Source organism: Sparus aurata, chromosome 1 (assembly GCF_900880675.1).
Source record: "Sparus aurata chromosome 1, fSpaAur1.1, whole genome shotgun sequence".
Lineage (NCBI taxonomy): Eukaryota > Metazoa > Chordata > Actinopteri > Spariformes > Sparidae > Sparus > Sparus aurata.
Genome location: NC_044187.1, coordinates 32,700,503 through 32,725,195, shown reverse-complemented (window position 1 = coordinate 32,725,195; position 24,693 = coordinate 32,700,503). Strand labels below are relative to the sequence as shown.

The 24,693-nt window shown below is 42.7% G+C and overlaps 1 protein-coding gene across 1 annotated transcript; it reads left to right on the top strand.

The window, feature by feature from the left end:
* The first annotated feature begins 4,408 nt into the window (after positions 1 to 4,408).
* Positions 4,409 to 8,893, top strand: crybb1l2 (crystallin, beta B1, like 2). The gene is made up of 6 exons (XM_030440869.1): positions 4,409 to 4,516; positions 5,724 to 5,818; positions 6,209 to 6,327; positions 6,947 to 7,079; positions 7,206 to 7,348; positions 8,399 to 8,893. Exons 2-6 carry the CDS (start codon positions 5,729 to 5,731, stop codon positions 8,568 to 8,570), a joined length of 657 nt encoding a protein of 218 aa, XP_030296729.1. The 5' UTR covers positions 4,409 to 4,516; positions 5,724 to 5,728; the 3' UTR covers positions 8,571 to 8,893.
* The last annotated feature ends 15,800 nt before the right edge of the window (positions 8,894 to 24,693 follow it).

Genomic DNA, 24,693 nt, shown 5'->3' with positions numbered 1-24,693 from the left:
GGACACTCGTGCGCGCGCGTGCGCCCGCGTTGCCCCTCCATACTGATGATGTGAGCCGGGCCGGGCCTGTCAAGTCCAGAGCGGGCCCCGAATTCAGGGCGGTACTTCCGGTTCAGAGCCTTCAAAATAAAGCTATTTCGGTCACCTGTAGGCCTGCATTGTGTTACAGTCATTATAACAGGTGATACAGATGAATACACTGAACACGGAGGATAAAATAATCAAAATATGAAATGTTTTAGTTATCACATTTTAATTGATCACCTTAAATTCACTGGTCCACGAGGCATTGTTCATGCTTACTAGGCTTTATGTTTCTTTCATCTCATTCATGAGTGTTCGGGCATAAATTGGTTGTTCTACAATTACTCACACCCAATGATTATCTTTATTTTTATATCAATTAAATGTTGCATTACGCATACTGTAAACACATGTTTTCCCACTGATTTATGACATCACAGGTAGGCCAGAAATGTTTCATAAACTAAATGCTCCACATATTAATCAATAACACAAGGGACAGATTGTTATCCGCATACTTGGCAATACACACAGTGAGCGGGCTCAGGGTTGGGTTAGCGTTTCTATGGAAGCGCAGTGCATGATGCCAGGCAGGTAATCAGTGATGACAAAGAATGAGATAACTACTTCAGAGCTGTTGTGGCTTTTATTTTGAAGGCGGAGGGAGGACGAGTTCCGGTATTGCTCTGGCTAACCGTGGTCGGCTTGACTCAGGTGAGCGTGAACCTCACGTGCGCTCCTCTGTGCTCCTTTTAGTGCGTAAAAAGCGGTTTGTGCGCGCGCGCACGTGGGGGCCGGCCTCTCATCGCTCTCTCTCTCTCTCTCTCTGTGTCTGTGTTTCTCTCCCCCCCCCCTCTCTCTCTCTCTCTTTGTAACCCTGTGCGGCCTGTCGACTCAGCAGATCATATACAGCAGGCAGAGGTGAGGCTGGGGAATGCGGGGCTGTTGTTGGTCTATTCGTATAGGTCAGCAGTGCCATCGTATAGAGCAACAATGGCCGGGGCTATAGGCAGTGAATGAGGAGGATTTGGAGAGCCATCCGGGGAGAATGTTTCAATAGTCAGTCCCAAAAGTTGAGGAAATTGGGACAGAGGATTTCAATCGATGATGATAACTGGTAATGAATAATAACACTATGGCAATAATGATCTTTGAAAATCGAAAAGGCTCGAAAAGTGGATTAAGCTCATTTTTCTATGCGAGAACAAATACACAGCCCACTGAAAATGAAAGTGTGAAAACGTGTTCAGTCTATGACGCTGCACCCGTGTCGCATCCAAGGAATTTTGTTGGCTCTGATGTCTTAATTGAAACCCCTGGGTCCATCACCTCAATCCACAAGAGGCCACAGTTGCCACGGCAACAAACCCCCTCCCCCCCACGCCCACCACCACATCTGGGCCTTGGCCCTTGACATTCCATCTAGAGAGTACAGTAGGGGGCCGGCACCAAGCTCCCTTTGATATGTTCCCCCGCCATAAAGGCTGACACACACAGACACACATATGTACAGAAACATACAAAGCCGCAGGCCGCGTCAAAGGACACCCAAGTCACGATGCTGCCATTATTTTCCCACTCACTAGCAACATCATTTTATAATGAGGCAGTCATGCGTGTTCTCCTGAACATGTGTATTACAGGTAGTGTGTGAGGTTTCCCTCTCTGCTGTACAACTGAAGAGAATATGAATTTTGCAGTCACTGTCATAATAATCACTCCCCAGGGAGCTTCCTTTTTACTTGTGGTAAAGATTGTCAGGATGCTCCACTTCGGTGTTTAACAAGTAGGGAATGAGACTCAGTAATCAAATATCTTACAAATTAGACCTCTGGCTTTTGATGAAATGAGTTTACATTCTTAGTCTGTTGAAATGGTTGATATATCGATGGATAAAAAAATGTTCAATAGTTATCAACAGTTGGTTTAACACAGGGCTGCACAGCGTTAAGGCCAAAGTTTGCTCACTATTATTAGGTTTGATATGGCCTGCTGGATGTAGTTTTAGTGAAGAAAAGAGGAAATTAATTAAATGTGCAAAACGAACCAGTGCTAACTGTTTTCTTTTTATACATCCTTGGCTGTGGCTACTGCTAGCTTTTTAGCTCAGTTAGCTGTGTAGCTAGCAGGACTAGCAGGGGAGTATTGGTGTTTACACCACTAACATATAGAAGCTTTGGACAGCTTAGGGAAAGTTTCAAGTGCAGGGCGAGGTGCTGAGCATGTTGACTTCAGTAGATTTCTCTTCGACAGAAAATGTAGATTTCTTTGACATAACTTCTAAACTGTTAGGCCTATTTCTTCACACTGTTTAAAATGTTTTGAAATAAAGTTCTTGGATATTGCACCTTTAATGATTAATACATTAACAAAAAACTATGCTTGTTAAAATTATGAGGGAAAAATACTTACATTTGTAAGATTTAGTAGTGGGCAGACGGACACTTTGCACAGTGAGTCAGTGCGGTAACATTTGCATCCTAGGTCCCTGCTCTCAGCCTTCGGACAGAAAAAGTTCTGGCACCCCCGAATTATGAGATAAAAATCAAATAGGCCTGCATAAAACATAGAATACTGAATGTCAATGCGGGCACAATGAGCTGCGATCTCTATATGCACTGAGTGAAGGGGGGGAGGAAATTAAAGATGGATCTCACACATTGAATTTACATCAGCCATGCCCCAGATTTGGATCAATGCACAGATCAGCTGCAGCATCTCAATATGTCAGCTGAGTATCTCTGGTCTGATTTCACACGAGGGACCGATACACGGTTTGTATTGCAGACTTCCCTAAACAGGCCAGTCACCTCGAAAAAACATCAGAGCTACAGTGTCAAGTGAGGAAGTTAAGGAGATCATCCTTTCAGCTGTGCTAGACGTGAATGTGAAAAATCTACAGCTCTATGCCGCTCTATGTGCATTATTGATGTGGTACGAGAGAGAGACAGAGAGAGCCCCTGGATGATAACCTTCACATAGACTGCATTGCAGATGTTTTGTGATTTGATAACTTCTCGTCCTTGGGTGACCAGTGTTCAGAAAGTTTCTTCCGTTTTTTAATGTACACAGTCAGAGGACCTAAAGTTAGCCATAGTTACATACCACAGATACTCGTCCTGGTTAATTAAAATGAAATCAAGTTACCTGCTAACATGTTCGCAGATGAAATGAAAGGCTCCTTTACACTTTCTTCACATTAGCATTGTGATTTCTATGGTCTGTGATGAGCATCATCACTCCAGTTTGCTAGTCTGCTCTGAGAAGTGTATTGTCAGCTTGAATGTCCCTCTGGGTGGTGGACCTCGACTGAATCCAGTCTCGAATCCAATCCAAAGTGGTGGATCTGACTGTTCTCCACTACTGACGAGGGGACAGGTGATGACACTGCAACAGGGGTGCGCCCCAGGGTGCCCAGTCAATTTCCCTTTGCTGTGCGACACTTCCTCTTCAGACTTCCGGTTAATTTTCTCCTGATCCTGACCGGAGAATGAGTATTTGTAGAAATTCCATTAGCGGGATCATTGAGGCTGACCACTGAATCCAAGACATTAATCATCTCCCCCTCAGGATCTCATCTGATGAACAGGTGCAACACTTATTTCCTTCCTGTCTTCCTCGAGCGCTTGATGTCACACATCACGTGACCTCCTCTATCACATTCGCGCATTTCGGCCGGCCCGGCTTGTTCTCTTGTGCGTACTTCGGAATAAGCGTCTCATGGACTTTCCTCTTGCTTCTGACGCCCACCACAATATTTCTTTCAACCACGTAAGAAAAAAAAGGGCAGAGGCCTTTAATTTAATAGCTGTGCTCCCACTGTGATGAGGAGAAAGATTGTCCATGCACACTCTGAACCGCTTTGCTCACCCAGAGGTGGAGCAGGCAGCTTATTGCTTCTCACAGCTTATTGCTTTCCTTGTTGTTATTTGTCCCAGTGCTTCTTGGCTATGACAGCGGAGGGAATGGGAGCTTTTAAAAAAAAAAATCTGCGACAGGCTGTTAAACGTGATCCCGGTCAGCCTGGCTGTCGTTATCATGAAACTGTTATTGGACTCGGAATTAGCAGGAGACTTAAAGGCTGACTTTAAACCAACTGCACTCTCTTTTCAGGTCGTGGATTTAATGTCAGGTTGGCGGTGAAGCCGTTCAGTCGGAGCCCACGTTGATTTTTTTCAGTCTGTCATTTTTGCCTCCTCATAATTTATTATCTTCTTTCAACCCATATTTCTCTGGCTCTCTTTCTGCCCCACCGTCTCTCTCTCTCTCTCTCTCTCTCTCTCTCTCTCCCTCTCCCTCTCCCTCTCTCTCTCTTTGATGATGGGGGTATTTCTATTCTGTGGGGGCTGTGAGCTCAGCGAGTTTGTTTCTGTGTCTATAATCCCCTCTCTCTGAGCGCCAGCATATAAAAGCGCAGGGGGGCCTCCCGCACTCTCACACAGACTGCCAGTCTCAGCCCCGTGTCTACTCCTTTGCGCACACACTGCCACAGGTAAGACAGTGGACAAACATCTTAGGGAAAGGAGAGAAAAAACGAGAGAAGAAGCGAGGGAGGTAGAGAGGAAACGGATGCAGTACTTTGTGATAAGGAAGTGTTGCGATGGCTCGAGCTCATGATTTTGCTGTCGAAAGATTGTCGGTGGAATTTCACTGTGGCAGGTTTAAGTCCTTCACATTCAGAATAAACATGAGAGGTCACTTTGAGTGTACGTTATGCTCAATATAACGCTGACATCTAGCTGCGTTGGTCCCATTTCACGAGCGCTCAGTTTGTAAGTTCAGCCTCGAACGTGGAAGAAAACGTTCAACTCAAAGAATTTAAACGGCGGTTTACCTTGGCGTGTCGATTCTTTTAATTTCGTTTTGGTTGTATTGTTTTGAGGATTTCCGATGGAAACGGCTGCTGTTTTATTATATAAATATCAGTGTAGAGCAGGACATTTGACGAGATACTAATTTGTGTGAACTGATTTCATCTTCTTTAGGGGACTGTTTGGAAATTATTAGGGGGGGGGATTGTTGGGAGAGTCTAAATGTTTCAGTCCACTGGTAGACTGGGAGAGGGTCTCTAGTCACTGAGAGTTATCTCACTAGAGAGCATTTCTCCTCTCCTGTAGCAGCTTCCTTAATGTAATTCTGTATTTTAACAGGAAGCAGAATGTGTTAAAAAAACACCAGTCAACGTGTCATATAAAGTGAACGCGGCAGCTCTTGTGTCACAGAACAGAAGTGCTGGAATATTTGAAAAAACAGGACGCATCAATTTGACTCGTAATTTCTTAACTCGAAATGGCTCGTATTTGCGTTTGTATTATGCAATTCGGTGGCTATTGGTGAGTTGGAGTACTGCGTCTTCAACTGTTTTGCGCTGTTTCAGCTGTCCTTGTGTGGAATTTGACCTTTTCCAGATCGGATAAGTCGTGAAATTAAGTTGATAATTCATCGGGGAGCGCTGTGGATGGAAGTCCCTGAGGAGTCCCCACAGCCCCGAGGAGAGAAGCTGCTCTGTAGTCTGATGGGATGGCACTAAAAATAATCGTCTACTTTGCTTCCGGGCCTTCAAAGGGGCTGCCGGAGTCAACAAAAAAAAACTTGCTTCATGTTTAATGCCTCTACCAGTCATTTTCATACAGTTTGTAAATGTGAAGACTGCCGTCAAGAAGTGATGTGAAGCGTCTTCTCTTCTCGTCTCTTCACAGTCATCATGTCCGGAGAGAAATCCAAGTCTGCTTCTCAGACTGATGGGAAGGCTGCTCAGAACAAGACGTCTGAGACGGGCATGATGTCTTACAAGGTGCAGTACACACACACACACACACACACACACACTACACCCCACATGTCCACCAGATGGTCAAACATCTGCAAACATAGAATTTGTCACACTGTGTGAAGCAGCTGGCCTCACTCACACTTTACCTTCATGGCGGATGTCTATAATCTCGACCTGATGGCTTGTAGCTCAGTGACAACTACAACTGGCAGAGAAATACCATGTGAGGCTTCTGTGCGTGAAGTCGGCTGGGCGGGGGGGGGGGAGCTGCTAGAACCACACAGTCATTTCATTTAACTCCATGTTTGGTTACTTTGTCTCCTCTGGCTCAGGCCGTTCCAACCTGTTTCTACCGTCCTTGGGTGTCCTCGACTTCCTGTCCTCACTCCACGCTTCTCTTTCTCTATCCAGATGTTTGTGTTTGACCATGAGAACTTCCAGGGCCGCTGTATTGAGATCAACGCCGAGTGCATGAATGTGTGCGACATGGGAATGGATAAGGTGCGCTCCCTGCGCGTCGAGTGCGGACCGTAAGTAGCCTGTGCATGTACAGACGCAAGCACACGCCCGCCCACACACACACACACACACACACACACACACACACAAGTGCGGATAATGTACCCGGCACCCACACTCCTGTGAGCGCGGAGCAGGTGATATCCGATTGTGCCTCCCCATTATGTGACATTTCACACTTCACATTTGAGGCGTTTGGATGATGCTTTTATCCCGAGTGATTCGCAGAGAGTGCAGCAGTAGAGTGAACTTCACTGATAACATCATGCGATGATCACGTAACAGTGTGGGGCAATAAAAGTCAAAGGAAATAAAACGGAAATGAGGAGATTTCTTTTTTTTTTTCAAGGTAGGGGGGAAATAATTGCAAGAAAGAGGAGAGAAAACAGGAGAACAGTGTAAAACGGTGACAAAGTCTTTTTTTCAAACCAAGTCCAGCACGCAGAACAGGAAGGCGACTTTCATAAAGTTTGGGCACTCAAAAGAGACAGAGAAAAACGAGTGGTCAAGTTCATGAGGTATGTGTTCAGGGTTGATCTTCATGTGTAAAATCAGTGGGCTGCTCCTTTAAAAGACGATACAATGCCCGTCCATTGCAAGTAGAGCTCATCACCTTCCTCCCCTCCTCAGCTTCGTGGGCTATGAGCAGATGAACCTCTGTGGAGAGATGTTCATCCTGGAGAAGGGCGAGTACCCCCGCTGGGACTCCTGGAGCAACTGCCAGAAGAACGACTACCTGCTGTCCTTCAGGCCTGTCCGCATGGTAAACCCCACGTCAACAGAGCACTTTCACCGGCAGCTTGTTGTTACATGCACGTGGTGGCTCCTACTTTTCCTTCATCTTCTGTCTCTCCTCATTTCGAATGCTTTCCCCTCTTTTTCTTTCCAGGACCCCGAGAAGCACAAGATCTGCCTGTATGAGGTCGGAGAGTTCAAGGGTCGCAAGATGGAGATCATGGACGACGACGTCCCCAGCCTGTTTTCCTACGGTTTCACCGATAGAGTGGGCAGCATCATGGTCAGCTGTGGAACGTGAGTGTCGAGGCAACGTGTTACGAGCATTTGTCGTCCTTTTTTTTTTAGGTCCGGTGTGTAGGATTTAGTGGCATCTAGGTGTGAGTTTATAGATTGCAACTGACTGAACGCTCCACGCCTTCAGAAACATCCCTAAATCCTACACACTGGACCTTTAAAAGAGGACAGTGTGCGTTTTATGGCAAAATACATGCATTCGCTCTCTTGCAGAGACTTAAATGTGAAGATGAATAGCACTTTCGTGTCTGTTTGCTCAGTTGAGCTAAAAGCCTCTGATATAGGGCCTTTTGTCACTGCACTTAGCCCAGGGCTAAAAGCAATCGCACAACTTTGTCAGCCTCAGGCTAAGAAGCTCCCCCCACCACAATCCGAAATGGGCTAACCCTGATTGAGCTAGCAAGCCCGAGGCCAACATAAATTGTGGGGTTATCCACTGAGAATTAACACGAGGCTGAGAGGTGCCAGTGTGAAACAGAATAAATAACCACTGGTCACATGTTCCAACCAACATTTAACCCAAGGCTGCTAGCAAGACAGCGTAGAATCGTATCGCCCCGGGCTTTGGTTACCCCCTGGGTCAAAAATGTGTGTGTGAAAAAGGGGCTACGTATAGCCTTGAGCTAAGAATATGCAGTGCGAAAAAGTTTAGTCGAGAGTCTGGAGACTGTAGCACGTCAGCAGCTCAGTGTCTGTGTCAGAGCTGTCACAGGCAGCAGACACTGTCTCTGAACGCTGTGATTACTTCACTGGTTCTGCTCGCTGACACAAACAAGTGAGAGGCAGTCTGCCTGAGAAGTGACATCACCGAAATGAGTTGTTCGACGTTTTGACCTTGCTGATCTGTTTACAACTGTTTCTCGCATCATTCGCAGACACTGCATCCGTCTGTTGCTCATCTTTCCAGCTTCTGTTTGCTTTCCTCGCATCAACCCTCTCTGCCTAATCGTTTCTCCTTCTGTATTCCAAGCTACCTTGCAATCCATCCCCAATTTGAAAATGTAAATCTTTTCTTTCTTTCCTCCCTTCCTCTGCTATCTCCCTCTGCAGTTGGGTGGGTTACCAGTTCCCCGGCTACCGTGGCAGCCAGTACGTGCTGGAGAAGGGCGAGTTCAGGCATTTCAATGAGTTCGGCGCCCGCTGCCCCCAGATGCAGTCCATTAGGCGCATCCGTGACATGCAGTGGCACCCACACGGCTGCTACACCATGTCCACCAAGTGAAGCACAGCGAGGGCGAGAAAGAGAGGGATCGGAGGAGAGATGGAGGCAGAGGGCGGGCACAGAGACGGAGGGGGAGGCGGAGGAGGGAGGGCGAGGAAGGAGAGGAGGAGGGAGCGGATGTGATATTTCCTCCTCTGTCCCAAAGTCTCCGGGCAGTTTAAGTGCAGGATGGAGGGAATACAGTCGGTTGTTATTTTTAGTTGTTGGGGGATTGTAATTTAGCGAACCAGTGAGAAGTTATTCAAGGGGAAGGGGGGCGGGGGGATGATTACACCGACCATTGATACTACATCTGACAATAAACAATTTCTGTTCTCCTTCAACCTGCGTCTCTGTTTGTCAGCTCCCTTCTCCCCACTGTCTCTCTCTCTCTCTCTCTCCCCTCCCCTCCCATCCTCTCTCCCCCTCAAACTCCTCATCCACATCACACCGACGTCAACCTCTCGCTCAGCCCATTAGAGCCAGACTGACTGGGGTGATGGATACTGATGTGAATTATTGTGTATTTCTGCGTCGGGCAAGCTGAGACAGAGGACAGCCACAGCAAGGGGAGTGGTGTTGAATCCTCTGTGTGCTCAGATCCTGCAGCCACAGCAAACCCTAAACCCCAATAAAGCATCTCACATCCTGTTCCGCTTGAAATGACGTCTTATTTATCATATATGGTGATGATATATGCGTCCCAAGCGCACTGACAGATTATGAGACAATAGGCATGTGGGAACAGACACATGACGGGCCCCCTCCTACCTACACGAACAGTCAGTGGTGTTTGGTGTAATTACCTTAACACTAAAACAGATCCTGAACTTAAAGCTGTTATAGCACTAGCTGCTCACAGTGGAAAACACACAAATAATTATAACCTGTATCTGGAGTTCCTCTTTTAGTGTCTTTCAGCCCGTTGTTTCGTTTTTTTTCCAGGCCAAAACGTCACTCTTAAAGCTCTGATAAACCTGCTGTACACTTCCTGAATAATACCAAATGACAAGCAGAAAAAAATGGCTAGTAGCTCAATCAAAGTACTGGAACATTCAGCAGCGAAGGAGCCAGATATATATTTCTTACTTGGGAATTGGAGAAGAGCCACGTCAGAATTGAAAGGGAGCGAATACTACACTTACATTTTTCAGGTGGCAAAAAAACAATGTATGAATTGTAAGCTAATGCTGCTCTGAATCTGACGTAGGTGCCGTATATGTGGAGGCACTGAGTAGGTTATTGTTCGCTAGCCGTTCGGCAATATGAACTTAAAAGGATGAATTATGTCAGTGTTGTGGTTTTGGTGTGTGTTTGCCGGCCCCCGAGTGGCCATGAAATTACTTTAGGGGCACCTGAAGTAATTTTCCACATCAAAGCCTGTTTTAAGTGGGAATGGAAAAAAAAACCTCACACTAAGTTGATTGGTGGATTTTCTTCGTCACAGTCATGAACTGCAGTGATATGAATAACTTGAAAAGGCTGTCTAGCTCGCTGTCTGATATTGGTTTCCTGATTGATTTTGAATTGCCTTGGTCTGCAAATGTGGCTTATGTTGTTGGAGAGGATAACTGTTACAGAGAACATTTTCACCGGGGACCAGTGATGTGCACAAGGGAGGGGCAGGGGGGCAGTCGCCCCGCCCCTCTTGGCCCAATTGTTGAAAAAGGTGTGCTAAAGTGCCCTCCTGGAAACCAAAAAAGCATGCCAAAGTGCCCTCTTGTTTGGCAAAACACACTAAACTGTCCCCTTGGCTGGTTAAAACATGATAAACTGCCCTCTTGGGAGCCAAAACACGTGCTAAAGTGCCCTCTTGGGAGCCAAAACGCACGCTAAAGTGCCCTCTTGGAAGCAAAAACACGTGCTAAAGTGCCCTCTTGGGAGCCAAAACGTGCGCTAAAGTGCCCTCTTGGGAGCCAAAATGTGCGCTAAAATGCCCTTCTTTTCGCCCCTGCCCTTCAAAAAGTCTGTTCACTGAAGACTTCCAGTTTGCAATTGAAAAAAATCTGTGGGGTTAGAAGGAAGTGACCTACCCAGACCTCTGCACAGATGCTCCTCATCTCTGCTTGTGGCTTGAGGTTACATTAGCTACTACTTAAACAGAGATGAAGCCTTATGCTACCTGTCCTGTCAGTGGTTGAGTGGTTACATTTCCTCTTATGAAAGGTGTCGTGTTTTGACATGGATCATAATGAATTGAATAACAAAGACTCAAGTATTAAGTTCATGTTGGAGATGGAAACAGGCTGCTAAATGTTTCTCAGCTGAATTTTGTAGGGGAACTTGTTAATAACGTTCACTTCAGACAGAGCTTGTTGTTTCAGGGCCTCTGAAATCCAATCGAACCCAAATGAGCTGTAAGAATTTATTGTCTTGTTTATCACAACTCTAATCAACAGAAATTCCACATTACATTTAAACTGCATTCTCATGAACATTGCCACAAAAAAAAAAAACAATTTTGGGGGGATTTTTGGGTTGTTTCTCGAAGACACAAAAGCACTTATTGATCAACTTCCTTGAGGAATCGACTGCCTCTCTCGATTTGTTATTGTCAGGCGGGCACAACTCGAGGTAATTTGCAATCTCTATCCCACGTCCAGTCACAGTGTGATCACTCAACATAACGCCTGCTGCGGAGACACAGATTTGATTTGTACTGATGGAGAACAATTTGGACCAACATTGTTAATGTGCGAAAGAAGAAAGCACTCCGACTCCTCCACCCTAGCACTCTGTCTCAAACAGCACATGATGTTTTGAACGATTTCATGCATTATTTATCCTTCTCTGAAAGAATATTGATGCCTAGTGTGGCCGGCAGACGTCAGCACCAAAATGGACCGTGGCTACCGCATTTGAGCTTTTAGACTTTCTTTTTATGAACTATAAGCGGATGTGCGGTGCCTGCTTCCCTCCCTGGTGCTTATCAAATATTCAAATATATCAAACTACATCATTCAAGATGTAATCAGCTCATTCTCTGTGTGCGGCGCGGCTCTATCCACAGTGTGACGTTGCTGTAGAACAGGGCTCAGGATCCTGCAAAGACAATGAGGCAAGTTTCAGTAAACTGCATTAGAGTATTACTCCATCATCGTTAGCCCAGATATGATGACAGATATGATTCACTGTGTCCTTTCATTTGCTTCAGTCTCCCCCTCGCTAACCTACGGACCAATCCATACACTTTCTATTTATATACAACAAAACGTGTACATATTCCATGTGCCAGCTCCAAAATTGGGGTTAAAGTTCATGCTGAGTGATTCACCAACACGGTATCCCTAGTGCTGTAGCAGGAAGCATCTTGTCAAACTACTTTGTATTACTTATCTCTCCAACCTCCTGATTACGTAAGCCTCCTTACTGGCAACACCATTTCTTGTTTCAGGGAACTCCACAACACTTTGATATCGAGCTGGGCAGCATTAGCCAATTGTTACATATTCCAGCACGGTGTCAAGGTGGGATGATATCTGGGGTGTCCTGCGGATAATTCTCTGCGCAGACAGAGTTGGAGCACTTCCCAGGCTTGGATGAGCATGAAGCTTTCCTACCTGAATCATCAGTAAGAAAGTATGAGCAACTGTGCGGCGCAAAAATCAAACTCATCGATTGAAAGTCCAGAATACGGGCCTGCATTCATTAATACTGGAGGAGAAGAGTTAACTGCAACTCCTGAGGGAGTAGCAAGAAACACTCAAACACTCATATCAGGATTCTGTCTGATGGCAGGTCGACGCTTGAGTCTATGTTTTTCGAGACTCCGATCAATGATGAATGAATTGTGCATTTTACATCAGATCGCTCTGATTCCGGGTCAGTGTTGTTCGGACTCAGCAGTCGTCACTGTTTCGTCCCGGTTAAGGCCTCTGGGTTTGATGAAGCTCTGATTAATTCACGCTGGCTGCTCACTCTCCATCGCAAAAGCAGCTGGGGCTAGAGAGTACAGTACAATTTAAAGTAACTCGCCATCAGTGGTGGAAAAGAGAATTGAATATCTGTACACAAGTGATTTACATTACTGAAGTATTACTCGATTACCACTAACTACTGGTATTAAAATAATATTGTAAAAAGTACAAAGTTTTCTATTTAGACACTACTCAGAGAATTAGTTAATTGATAACAGTTCATGTTAAACAAACTGATCTTAAAGGACAACACATACTGTTTTACTGTGTTTATGTGTGGCGGACCCTGCCACCTTTGTAGCATCAAACATTGTTCTGGGGTTTATTCACTTATTGGAGAAATAAATATTTCAGAGTCTGTATTACTGCCTCTCTGATACTGTAAATATGAATTGAATGAATTGAATTTCACCATAACAACATATTGCCCCTTTTATGCATTATCAACCGCAGGCATTTCAATCAAAGGGGTTTCTGTTTGTGTGAATTACTCTTTAACTCCTGCTCCCTTCTGCTCAGTGGTCACGATCACCTTTTTAAACCTGCAGATTTTTTGTTCTTTTGTCTGTATGTCAGGGTTTTCATTGATCCATTTGTGATCGGATAGCCTTATTGGCTGCAACAATGCAGATAATAGGTTAGATAGATAGATAAAGAGAGATAGAGATAGAGAGAAAGAGAGAGAGAGAGAGAGAGAGAGAGAGAGAGAGAGAGAGAGAGAGAGAGAGAGAGAGAGAGCGAGAGCATAGTATAGTTTAATTAATCCTTGTTGCCATGATGAGGATTCAAACATGGCTCCATCTCCTTTGCCACCCTCCCGGAGGAGCTAGTTGATTGGCAGGTGTGGGTCATTCCATTACGAGAACAAAACGAGACTCTTGAGTGATTACATGAATGAGCGCTGCACAATGAACGGAGACTTACCAGATAGAGAGGATACAGCTGTAACAGGCGGTCGTCACCACACTAACATGTAGGTGGAGTGAGCAACAGAAATAGCAAAACCAATAGGAGGCGGGTTTCCAGATGACAAAAACTGAACATTATGACACTGATAAAAAAAAAAAAAAACAAGATTCATGGGCTCGTTTGGACTGACTTGATGTTTCCTATTTGTGCATTAGACATTTTACTATGCAGTGCTTAAAATCAATTGTATAGCTGCTCTATGACGTCACATCGGTAATTTCACTTCAAGTTTTTTTGGGACTAGTGGTTCTTGTAACTCGCTAAAGGTGTTTAGATGTTTATTTCAGTATGTGATAATGCACCCACTTCAGCACATTCCTCATTATTTTTTCATTACTCCGCTCTGGAACACTTATGAACCACCCCCCCCCCCCCCCCCCCCGCATCCACCCTTTCCCAAACCACAACACATTTCCGTGCATACCACTCCAAAAATAGATTCTCCTAATTCAGCCTAGCTCTGCTTCAATCCAGAGAGGGGAAGGCACACTTTACCTGTCACAGTGAACCCACTTCGGCTCAGTCTATAAATACTTTGAGATAAGACACCTACAAGGTGCTGTGAGTCTTCCTCACTATGTTGTTAAATATGGATTGGAGGAGTATTGACGTCAGACTGACACGCACGCACACACATGCAAATGCGCACAAGTTAAAACACACATATGGACGCTCATATGTGAGTAGACCTGACCACAATCCGGCACACACACACACACACACGCACCCCACGCACACACACACACACACACACACACACACACACACACACACACACACACACACACACAGAGGCACACATGCAGCTACACTTATTTCCAGCCCTGCTTCTGATGTCATTCTGTGAATTGGGACTGTTTCAGCAGCAGGGCATTATGGGATAGCTTATAAGAGCTTAATGACTCCTTGAGGTACAATACTGCTAAATAATGGGTAGAGAGCAAAAGAGAGAAGGGGAGAGAGAGAGAGAGAGAGTGGGATGAAAACACACACCCTAACACACATATGTATACACCCAAATCCCCCCACCCTCTCACTTTCAATTCCAGCGCTATACAATCCTCGCTCCATCTGGTGAGTTAGTGGCTCCAGTCGTCTGATTGGCTGCTCAGACAGGAGGTCAATCACAACTGCCAATACAGACTTATCAGAAGCTGTTGGAGATAATGGAGTGTGTGCCTGCAGTTTCTTTTGTTAGCTTATACTCTCTGTCCTCTGGGTATGAGTTCGCTCTGGTGCCAGCCTCGGTGGGTTGGACTAATGGCTTTCTGGAATGACAACACACTGATTTTCAGTCTCAGAAGAAAAAAAGGAAGTATAGCTTGATCATTATCAACGCCTTTAGTTTAATTGGAATACAGTTGAACTTCAGAAGAGAGCTGCTATATGGAAGACCAAACCTGACTCTTTAATAAATAGGTAAAGTGAAGTGAATGTTATAAAGGCAGTGAAATAATAACATGGAAAAGTGCAACAGCCCACAAATAATCAAGAAACATTAACACTGTCTTATCTGCCTATGAGGGGTGGATGTTATGAAAATGAATTTTAAACTAATAGTGATCGATTAAATGCTTATTTTCCATTTGCTGGTAATTTTATCATAACTGCCCATATTTGAAATTTACACATTTGAGTTCTGGCATAAAATATTACCAGAAGTTAGCGATGGAATAGCCTACGCAAATTGTGAATAAATGTCCTCTGTGGTGCACGCCCATAGCTTGATGAGGACGGATCGAAGGATCGAGCCCAGGTCTCCCTGATGGGTGCGGTGTTGGATTGACACAAGACTCTAATTTAAAACCAAATGCTTCAAATGATACTTTAGTTTTTAATCAAATACATTTAATTGATGAGTGACAGATTTATATTAAAGTTTTATTGCATTTAATAACCCTGCATCTAAATTTTCTTTTTAAAATCAAATGTATTTCATTGACTATACCACCTGATTTTTCATACTGGAAGAAAAAAAGACTTAGGCCGTCATCCAGTGAAACCGAATCATCCTGTTATTTTCACCTGAGCCGACATACAAGGTGCCTCGACCCTCTGATTGGTGGCAAAAGCACATGAAGGACACCTCCTGTGTCATTTGCTGATGAAGGCTTGGTGCTAAAATTCACTCGCTGTTTCCCAGAATAAAGACATTTTTTTTAAATTTGTTAATTTAAGATTGGTGCATTACATATTAATCAATTTACATTTATTTAAATGAAATGACTCATGTCATTGTATTTATTTCTCTTGAAGAACCCACAATTTCATGGCGTTCTCTTCTGAAACCAAACCAGCTCACCAAGCCACACCACTGAGGAAGATCAAATACTAAAGTGGACAATAAAACGTTAACTATATTGTGGAATGAAGTTATGACACATAATTATGTTTATATTTGCTTTGCTGTATCACACTCTATCATAAATATTGGTCTATTTTATTAAATTGTGTTTTAAATGTATTTGTCAGATTATTTTTTAAAAGGAATTTATTTGCTTCTTTGGTTATTTTTTACATGTCACTTGAACATTTACTATTTATCATCACTTTGTATGCGCACATTTACTTTTTATATGTATTTGTAAAGTTCTTATTTTCATTCATTTATTTAAATCTAATGTATTCATTTTATGACACTATTTTGTGTATTACTTTGTCATTAGTCATGTTTGGTCGTCCACATATTAAGCAGAAGTCATTATCTTCTTCCCAACTGCACTGTAAGTGTTTCTCAGCAGCCTTAATCAGTTTAGTCAGAGATATGCCAGGCAGATGATTCTCTGTGTAGTGTTTATTGCAATCAAAGTCAAATTTTTTTGTTGTTGCCGGCACTGAAATGTGTCATCATAACTCATTTTACTGTGATATTTGAATAATGTAGGCCTACATGAAGCCTTATTAATCATTACAATTGGCAGTGATTATGATGCAGCCATTGTTACATGCAGGGATTGTCATGTATAAGTTTGGATACAGCTTGCACACGTATGTTGAGTAGGAGTGGACCGACAATTTTAGTCTCATTGTCCAATTATGAGTAATGTTAACTCATCATTGGGAGTTGGAGGCTGTAGGACCATGTGGTGAAGAAACGTTCCCTTTTCTCTCTGCTGTAGGATTCTGTGGAACCACTTCTTGTCTAGGTCTGCTCCGCAGCCAGGCATATTAATTATAAATGATGCACAAAAATCCCTTGCACGTACTTGCACCTCTTTTCGTGCACGCGCAGATGCAAACGCACACACGCGTGCATAAACAGTTTAACCTGACAGTTGGTGTGCGTCATGGCGCCTTCGTCCTCATTCAGTGTCTCTATAAGAAGTCTAAGGCCGACTGTTGAGTGATGTAAGATTGATATGTAACTCCTCTTCTTTTCTGCTCAGACAAATGAGTGGGTGTGTAAAGCTGCAGGAAGATGGATGGGGTAGACGAGGAGAGGGAGCAAGTGGAAATAATACAGCACTGATTATCTTTCTAGTTTTTTGACATGGTGATCACCGTAGCAGGGGAGTTAAAAAATGTTGCTGGCAGGTACTTCATTGATGTGTGACAAGTGTTACCTGATCGGCGAGTGAAATGAAGGACGATAACATGACGGCCCCTCTCTCTCTATCTCTCTCACCACCTATCCCCCCCCCCCTCCCCCAGAAGGCTTTCTCCTTCCCCATCTGACAGTCTCTCTGTCGGTCTGCAGCCCAGACCTTTCCCTCTTTAATTTACTCCGTCCGTATTACGTGCCCATCTGCGTCACGCATGAGGCATGCCTGAGGGTTAAAAATAAAAGATGAAAGGGGAAGAGAGGAGTGGAGGACTGATGACTAGGGGCGGGGATATGGAGGGTAGAGGAGGGAGGGCTGGCCGTAGAAGCAGCAGTCTGTGGGAAAGTAAGAAGTCTGTTCATTAATAGCTGTTTGTTCATGTCACCTGTAAATGTGGCGTCACAGGGTATGAAAGCTTTCTGTCTGGCTTTGTCAGTGCCCGACACAGATCCTAATGAAAGAGTCGTCAGTGGTGGGAGATAATGGGCTGTAAAAAATAAGCGGAAAAACAGGATGCGAGGCGTGTGTTTTGCAAGTGTGTTAGCGCTGTGATATTTTTTCTCTCGTCACGATGTCCAAATGACAGAAAACCGAGGGCAAGTTTCTCACAAGTCCAGTTTTGTGTCCGTAACCACGAGCAACACCATGAAAAGACCAAGCAGAGACTGTGTGAAAGTGGATGCTCTTATTCAACTTTTCACGATTAGCGCCTCTCTCTCATCTCTCCACTGACAGCTTTTCTCATCGAATTTGAATGTGGCCGTTTGAAACAGGTTCTGATAGGTCTGCCTTAAGACATTATCACTTCAGACCTGCTTGAGGCCTCTGGGGCCTTGCTGACCTAGTTTATCCCCATTTCTGTGTAATGAGTACCGCTTTTGTGTGCAGGAATATTGCTATGTGGGTTTGATTAAAGTCAGATTACATCATGAATATGCAACATATAAGCACAAATCCAGTCATGTGGATAAACTGGTTGGTTCCACGCCCAATTTCAAGGCTTGAATTTTGTATTGAGTTTTGTTAGTTTCCTTAGTAAAGGAACTTACCTCACCCTATGCTGTGTTACAGCCAGAGCTTTATGGGAGTCATGGTTTCAAAAGAACAGAATCCTCCAAAAAAGAAACTTCAAGTCATTATCAACTCTACTAAATTAGATGAGGTTTCGTAGCCCACAAAACAGTTCTGGAGCTCAAACAGTAAACCAGCGCTGCAGCGTTCTCCTTAATAATTGAAGTAGATAGAGACTTGTTTTAAACACAAAACAGAAAAACAGAAAGAAAACCAAATATGGCTCGATAATTCAAGTCTCTGGAAGCCCTGAGATCTGAAATTGATTTCAGAAGATTTTTTTTAAATCCTCTACTCGCTGTGGAGCTTGTGTGCTCTATTCAGACAGGATGCCTTATAAAACCTTTAGCTTAGCAGCTACAGTGAAGATTTTTAGGGATGTAAGAGAATGTAAATAATGTCTTTTCAAGTCAATTTGGGCTGTCTGGCTTTCCAGAGTCTTCGACTACACTGGACAAGTCCCCATCTGCTTCAGTTGTTAAGGAGAATGCTGCAACACTGTTTTGCTGTGAAGCTCCAGAAATGTCTTGCAAGTGACAAAACTTCCCCTGACCTTCCACGGAGACGGGGGTGAGTAAATAACAATTGAACACATAGAACTGAATCAGGGACCTCAAATGTGAATGCCTGTGTTGATATTTGTGTACATATACACTCAAGGACTCGTGCGTCTTTGGCAGCTGCCACATTTGAAGGTTACACTTCTGCTATAGGATAACAAACAGAAGGGTTGTATCACCTCCTGCTTATGTTTTGTGTATTTGAAATATGTTGATATGAGCAAAAGAATATAAATACATACTTGTTAGATGGCATGTGTATTTTATGCATGAAAACATTTGAAAAAATGGTGATGTGACACAAGCTGTCAACTAATATCATTATCAATAATAAATAGTGGGCTATTGGAGGATGGATGCCATCTCCCATTGTTAGCACAATGACCAAACTGTATCTTCCTTTTTAACTTTGCATCCCCATCCCCTAAAAAAGAAAATGATGGGGTAGAGGGGTGGTTTCGTTGAATATGTCAGCCTAGTTTGCCTGATTAATTGATCCTTTATCTGACTGAGGCTTGGTTAGACTGTGTGGCCCTGACTCTGGCCCAAAGTGACACAGTGAGTATCTAACAGTGCTGTGTACTGATAAATCCATGACTGCGGCCACTGATGTAACAGATCTATACATCTCAGTGCCGTCCCTCTGTCAGTTTCACCTCAGATCTAATAGCCCCAGACTAAGGTACCCCTGTTGCAAAATATCTTAGCGGAGATATGACTAAAGAAATATAGTTTTTACATAAGATTTTTTGGCGTAACATCAGAGTGAGGTAGGTGATATGACTGACAGAATTAACCTGCACTGGTTACATCATTTGAAAATATTAAACAGGCCGGCATAAAAGACATGTATGTATTTTGCCTTACAGAAGCTTCAATCAAAATTACAATCACCATTATAGTATCAAGAATTAGGCTATAGTCTAGGACAAAGGTGGCCCTTTAAAACCTCTTGTCAGTGGGATTATTAGCCCATATATTAATAATCATTTGATATCATGAGAAAAATACTCCTCACTTTTAACCTAGTCTATTAAGCAGTGGGAATTTCCAAGAATCAAATTGACAATCGACTACTAAGAAGGTGCACAGCTTTTTTCTCCCTGTGCTGATGTTCCTTTTTCAATTGTGAAAACTAAGCGGAGAAAACAAAATATGAAACTGTATTTTAACACATTTGAATTCCGAAACGTATGAGTCCGACATAAGGAATGTACATACATGTTCGGCCTCTTGGCACTGCAGTCCAGCCTTTCTAACATGGGATGTGTTAGGGTCCTGGCTTCAATTTGTTTTCATTTTACGCTCTCAGGTGAAATCACTAGGCTGGCCATGGCCTTTAAGTGTTCAAGCCAGACTAGCAGTGGCTCACATGATAACGTAATAAACTGTCGCTGACCATGAAAGTATTTCCGGCCATCAAAGAAAGCAAGGAATGGAAAGAAATGGAATGTTATCAGTTCAACTTGCGTTTATTAGTATTTTCATTATTCAATTATTGTGGGATAGGATGGAGTGAGATTGGTGGAAGTACGGTATTGTGTTTCCGAAGTGGGTAAGGTGAGGGTTGGGATCTGCAGGTAGGGGTTTCAGAGGGAAGGATGCTGAGTCCAGCCAGCAGCAGGTTTGTCCTCTGTACTGTACATTTCACTATGCACCCCCGTTTTTCCTCCCTCTCTCTCTTCTTTGACGTCTCTTTATCTTTGATTTCTTTCTCTCCACTCGTCTTCATCTCCTCCCTCTTCTCATTTTGTTTCTACTTGATCTTTCTACCTTAATCTCTTCCTCCTCGTTATCTGTCTTTTCTCTGTCTTCCTCCCTCGTCTTCTCATTCTCATTCCCCTCCTCTTTCATTTTCTCCTCCTCCTGGACCTCTATTTTGGAAGTGAGCCCCTGAAAAATAGGAAAGATCAGTGTTCAGCTGGATTTCTTTCTGAGCCAGCTGGTACGGGGTGTCCACACGAGCTCTGCTTGGCCCCCGTCTTTTTGAATTTCCCTTTTGAGGAGTTCATCCTTTTCTTTCAGCTCCTCTTAGAGCCCGCTCACCTTCGCCTGCCTGCTGGTCACCACCTGCTGCTGCTCTGCTCCTTTCATTTGATAGTGAGCTCCTGAAAAGAGAAAAACTGAACATCAAAAATGAAAAGGTTCACACAGAGAGCAACAAATATTTAAAATCAAACATTCAATGAAAATTTGTAGGCCATACATTATTAAATGTTTTGTTTCGATAAATAACATATATATATATTATATTACCTGAGTATCAAAGACCAGCAGCGACTTCTGTTTTCATTTTAATTATTTTATAAGTTTTGATTATTTTATATTTTATTTACTTTTTTCCATTTTTAATCTGATCAGTAGAATTAATCTGCTTTGGCATGGGGGGAGAAAAAAGGTGATGTCAGATGTTTTTTATTTCCCAAAGTGATTTACACAAGAAATGATTAATTTAGCATTAAACTAATCCTGTATGAAAATTGATCTGCTTTCTAATGGCTAACTATGCTTTTTTCGTAGCTAATCTTTTGACAAAATATGAAGACATAACAGCAAATAGCCTAGCTGAAAAAGTCTGTTCAGGTCAAATAAGAAAATCTCACCTCATTTCTTCCACTGGATCTTCTGTCCATGTTGGAACAGTGAAGATATCCCAGTGGCGGTAAAAACAGTTGTCCAGAGGAGCTCACCTGGAAACTGGACTGTAGTTTCATTGTTGAGCAGAGCAGACAATTTCTGTCAATGTATTATTTTTTTTCTTTTACAGAAGCACAGTTCAACATAGATGTTCAATATGGTGTCTCTGCTGACCCAGAATCCACAGTCTTAATCACATAAAACACATCCCTGGTGAAATATCTAAAGTGTTGTTTGTATGAATCAGAGGTAGCCACACGTATATCAAACTTATGATTTTGTTTCTAGCTTCTTCTAGTTTTGTTTGAAGTTACCACAGACACCAAGTATCACAAATATCAACCCTTCTGACTATAGATAAGTCATAATTATGAGAAACAGTAGAAACTATTAGATTAAAAGCCAAACTAATGATAGTGTGTGCGTTTGTGTGTGTGTCTGTGTGTGTGTGTGTGTGTGTGTAATAAAATAACTCTGTTTGTAGTTGGGTTATCAGTAACAAATTGGATTACTTTGTCAGATTACTTCATGTGTCTGGTGTGTCTGTGCACTATCTGGTCAATTTCCTTAACACCCATATTTATTTCATATTTATTATCTGTATTAAAAATCTACGTTTAAAAACAAACAAACAAACAAACAAACAAACAAAAAAAACTGCTGTTAATTTTGCACTATATCATGTAAATATGTCTATTTCTTCCCTTTTTAATTTTATTGCTATTTTTGCCATTGTTTCTGTTCTTGTAATATGTTTCTGTTTTTGTAATATTCCGTCGCTGCTGTGACAAACAAATTTCCCCATCTGCGGGACATTAAAGGATTTCCGATTCTGATTCTGATTCTGATTCTGATTCTGATTCAGATAGTGTTTTGATGGAACTTATCCGATGCTGGCGTAGCTGTTCAATGTCTGTGTGTTTTTTGTATCATAATTTCTTCAAAATAAAAATTGTTGTCCAACATTGTTCTGTGCCTCCAACACTTCTCGGCCGAATCATCTGATGCCCAAATATCAAACCTGCCTACTAATGCAATTCAGACATAGAGGTACCTGGACCTACTCTCGGAAACCCTGCGGAAAAACACCCGATTCGACTCTCTTTTTTAAACAACACACATCAAATATTGAATCCTTAAAGATAGATATCCTTCATTAAACCTCTGCATGTGGCGGAGTAATTTAAATCTGATAAGACTTGAATAATGTTCGACAGCGGCTGGTAAGAGCTGAAGGACTCTTCTTGGTCTCTGTGCGTCACATCACTGACGTCTGTCTTCATGTCACTCAGTGCACACTCCTGGAGGTTAGCATGTTATATATATACGTGTGTTAGGCTGTCTGTTGCTCCTTCTTCTCTTTTCTACCCATTGTGTTGTGAAGGATTTTTCCGCATCCCTTTCACAAGCTTGTTAAATCTTTGTCAAAGGTCATAACAAAAGAAAAAAAGTTGCAAAAGACAAGAAAAAGATCAGGATGAAGATTTTATCCTGTGGGTAATGGGGACGGGACTTGATAAGCTTTGGCTTCTCCCGCTTTTCCCTTTCGGCCATGTGTGTTGTATTATTTGAACAATGATGAAATGTGATGTTTATGAATTGACATGCCCGAAATAAATAACATAAATACACTGATTGTATTTGCAACCTTTGTGTTTTCAATTTGTTAGTTTCACGTCTCAATGAATCCACCCATCGTCATATTCATTCATTATTTCACTCATTAATTCATTCATTCGCTGGTGGAGGCAGATATTAAATCAGGATCATTTACTTTCCTTCTCCATGAAATGCCGCCTAACGGTGTGTTTTTACTGTCGAAGAGGTGCATAATTGATTTGGCAATATTATTACAGAACAGTCGCTCGTCTCAGTTAAAACCAAACTCAAAGAGACAGAGTGAAAAGGCAAAACATCTGAAGGTAAAAAATGGTAAAATCTTAAAGAGAGAAGTGTTGAGCAGAAGATGCATTCAAAGACCTCGAGGCAAAACAAGCGCAGACAACATTTGGGGGGTGGTGATGCGAAGGAGGTCTGTGTGAGTAAAATGTGTGAGAACAACTTGTGAAAAAGAATCAAACCTGTGAAGTCCAGGTGATCCAATTATAGTATGCTTCAACACCGCTTAAATCATTTCAAAGCTTCTGAGGAATGAATCAAAACAGACAATCAAACACTGTTCCAGATCAGAGGAGGCAACGAAAAAAAAAGCCGATTGTTTCCGCGTGGTAAACATGCGCTTGACTGACTGTCTGTCTTCTGCCCAACGTCATGATACAACACAGGATAATCGAGCCCAATTAAAAACAGCCAGCTGGGGCTGTGTATTTGGTTCCTGCATGATAAGGAAAGCACTATATCCTCTGCTGTGAATAATAATTCTCTCCGTTGGAAATGCTCTGAGATTATAATATGAAGTGAATAGGTTCACAGGGGGTGCGCATGGATTTTACATGGGATTTAAATCCCCATAGATAGGAGGGCGGAGTGCTATTTGCATATTTACGTGTCTCATGCAAAAGTGGTCCGGCAGGGAGAGACTTGGCTCATCAGGGGAGATGTGGCACATCTTTTCCTCACCATGCCAGTTACTTTAGCAACAAGTAAAGCCATCTTTTCATCAAGTACTGTAAATCACGACGGTTCAGGCAAACCAGCCAGAGCGCATTATAGGGAAAAACAGGAACTTAATTTATAAAAAAAGGGAATAGAATTATACATTTGTGTTTTTGGCTTAAAATTCCTGTTTTGGTGGCCAAACGTGACTGGACTAGTCTGTATGCAAATGAGTGCAAAAGATCCTCTGCAGGTGTTATGTAATTACTTTTTACACATTCATTTTCTGTCTACTGATGCCAAATAAAATTTGTCAAACACCTATATTACTCATGAAATAGTAACTAACAGAGTGATTCATTAATTGGTTTGAAACTTTGTCAAATTACATAAAAGCAGCAACACACACATTTAAACCAGAGTGGTCACAAAACTAAAAATGAGGTGAACTGAAAAAAGGGCAAGAGAGGAAATTGTGTGTATGTGTGTGTGCATCTGTATATGTATATATGTACAGTATGCACATATATGTACAGTATGTATATTGCAAAAATAATGTATTGTTCCACATCTAGACCATTTGGGAACCAGCAACCAAAGAGAGATGACCTTACATTTTCCAAAAAAAAAAAAAGAAAAAGAAATTTACATTTGCCTTTAATATGACTGTGGAGATACACGGGAGTGATGGAAAGGCAGATACGACATGCAGCAGGCAGACTGTCAACAATGCAACAAACATATCATTGCACTCATATCATTGGGGGAATCAGCTATTGTGTACACAATATCACTCACAGCCCAACTCTGACACAACTGCATCATTTTAACAATAATGTCAGTCTGAAAACTGTCAAAACATAATAAATCTAAACTTATGTCAATATGTCCT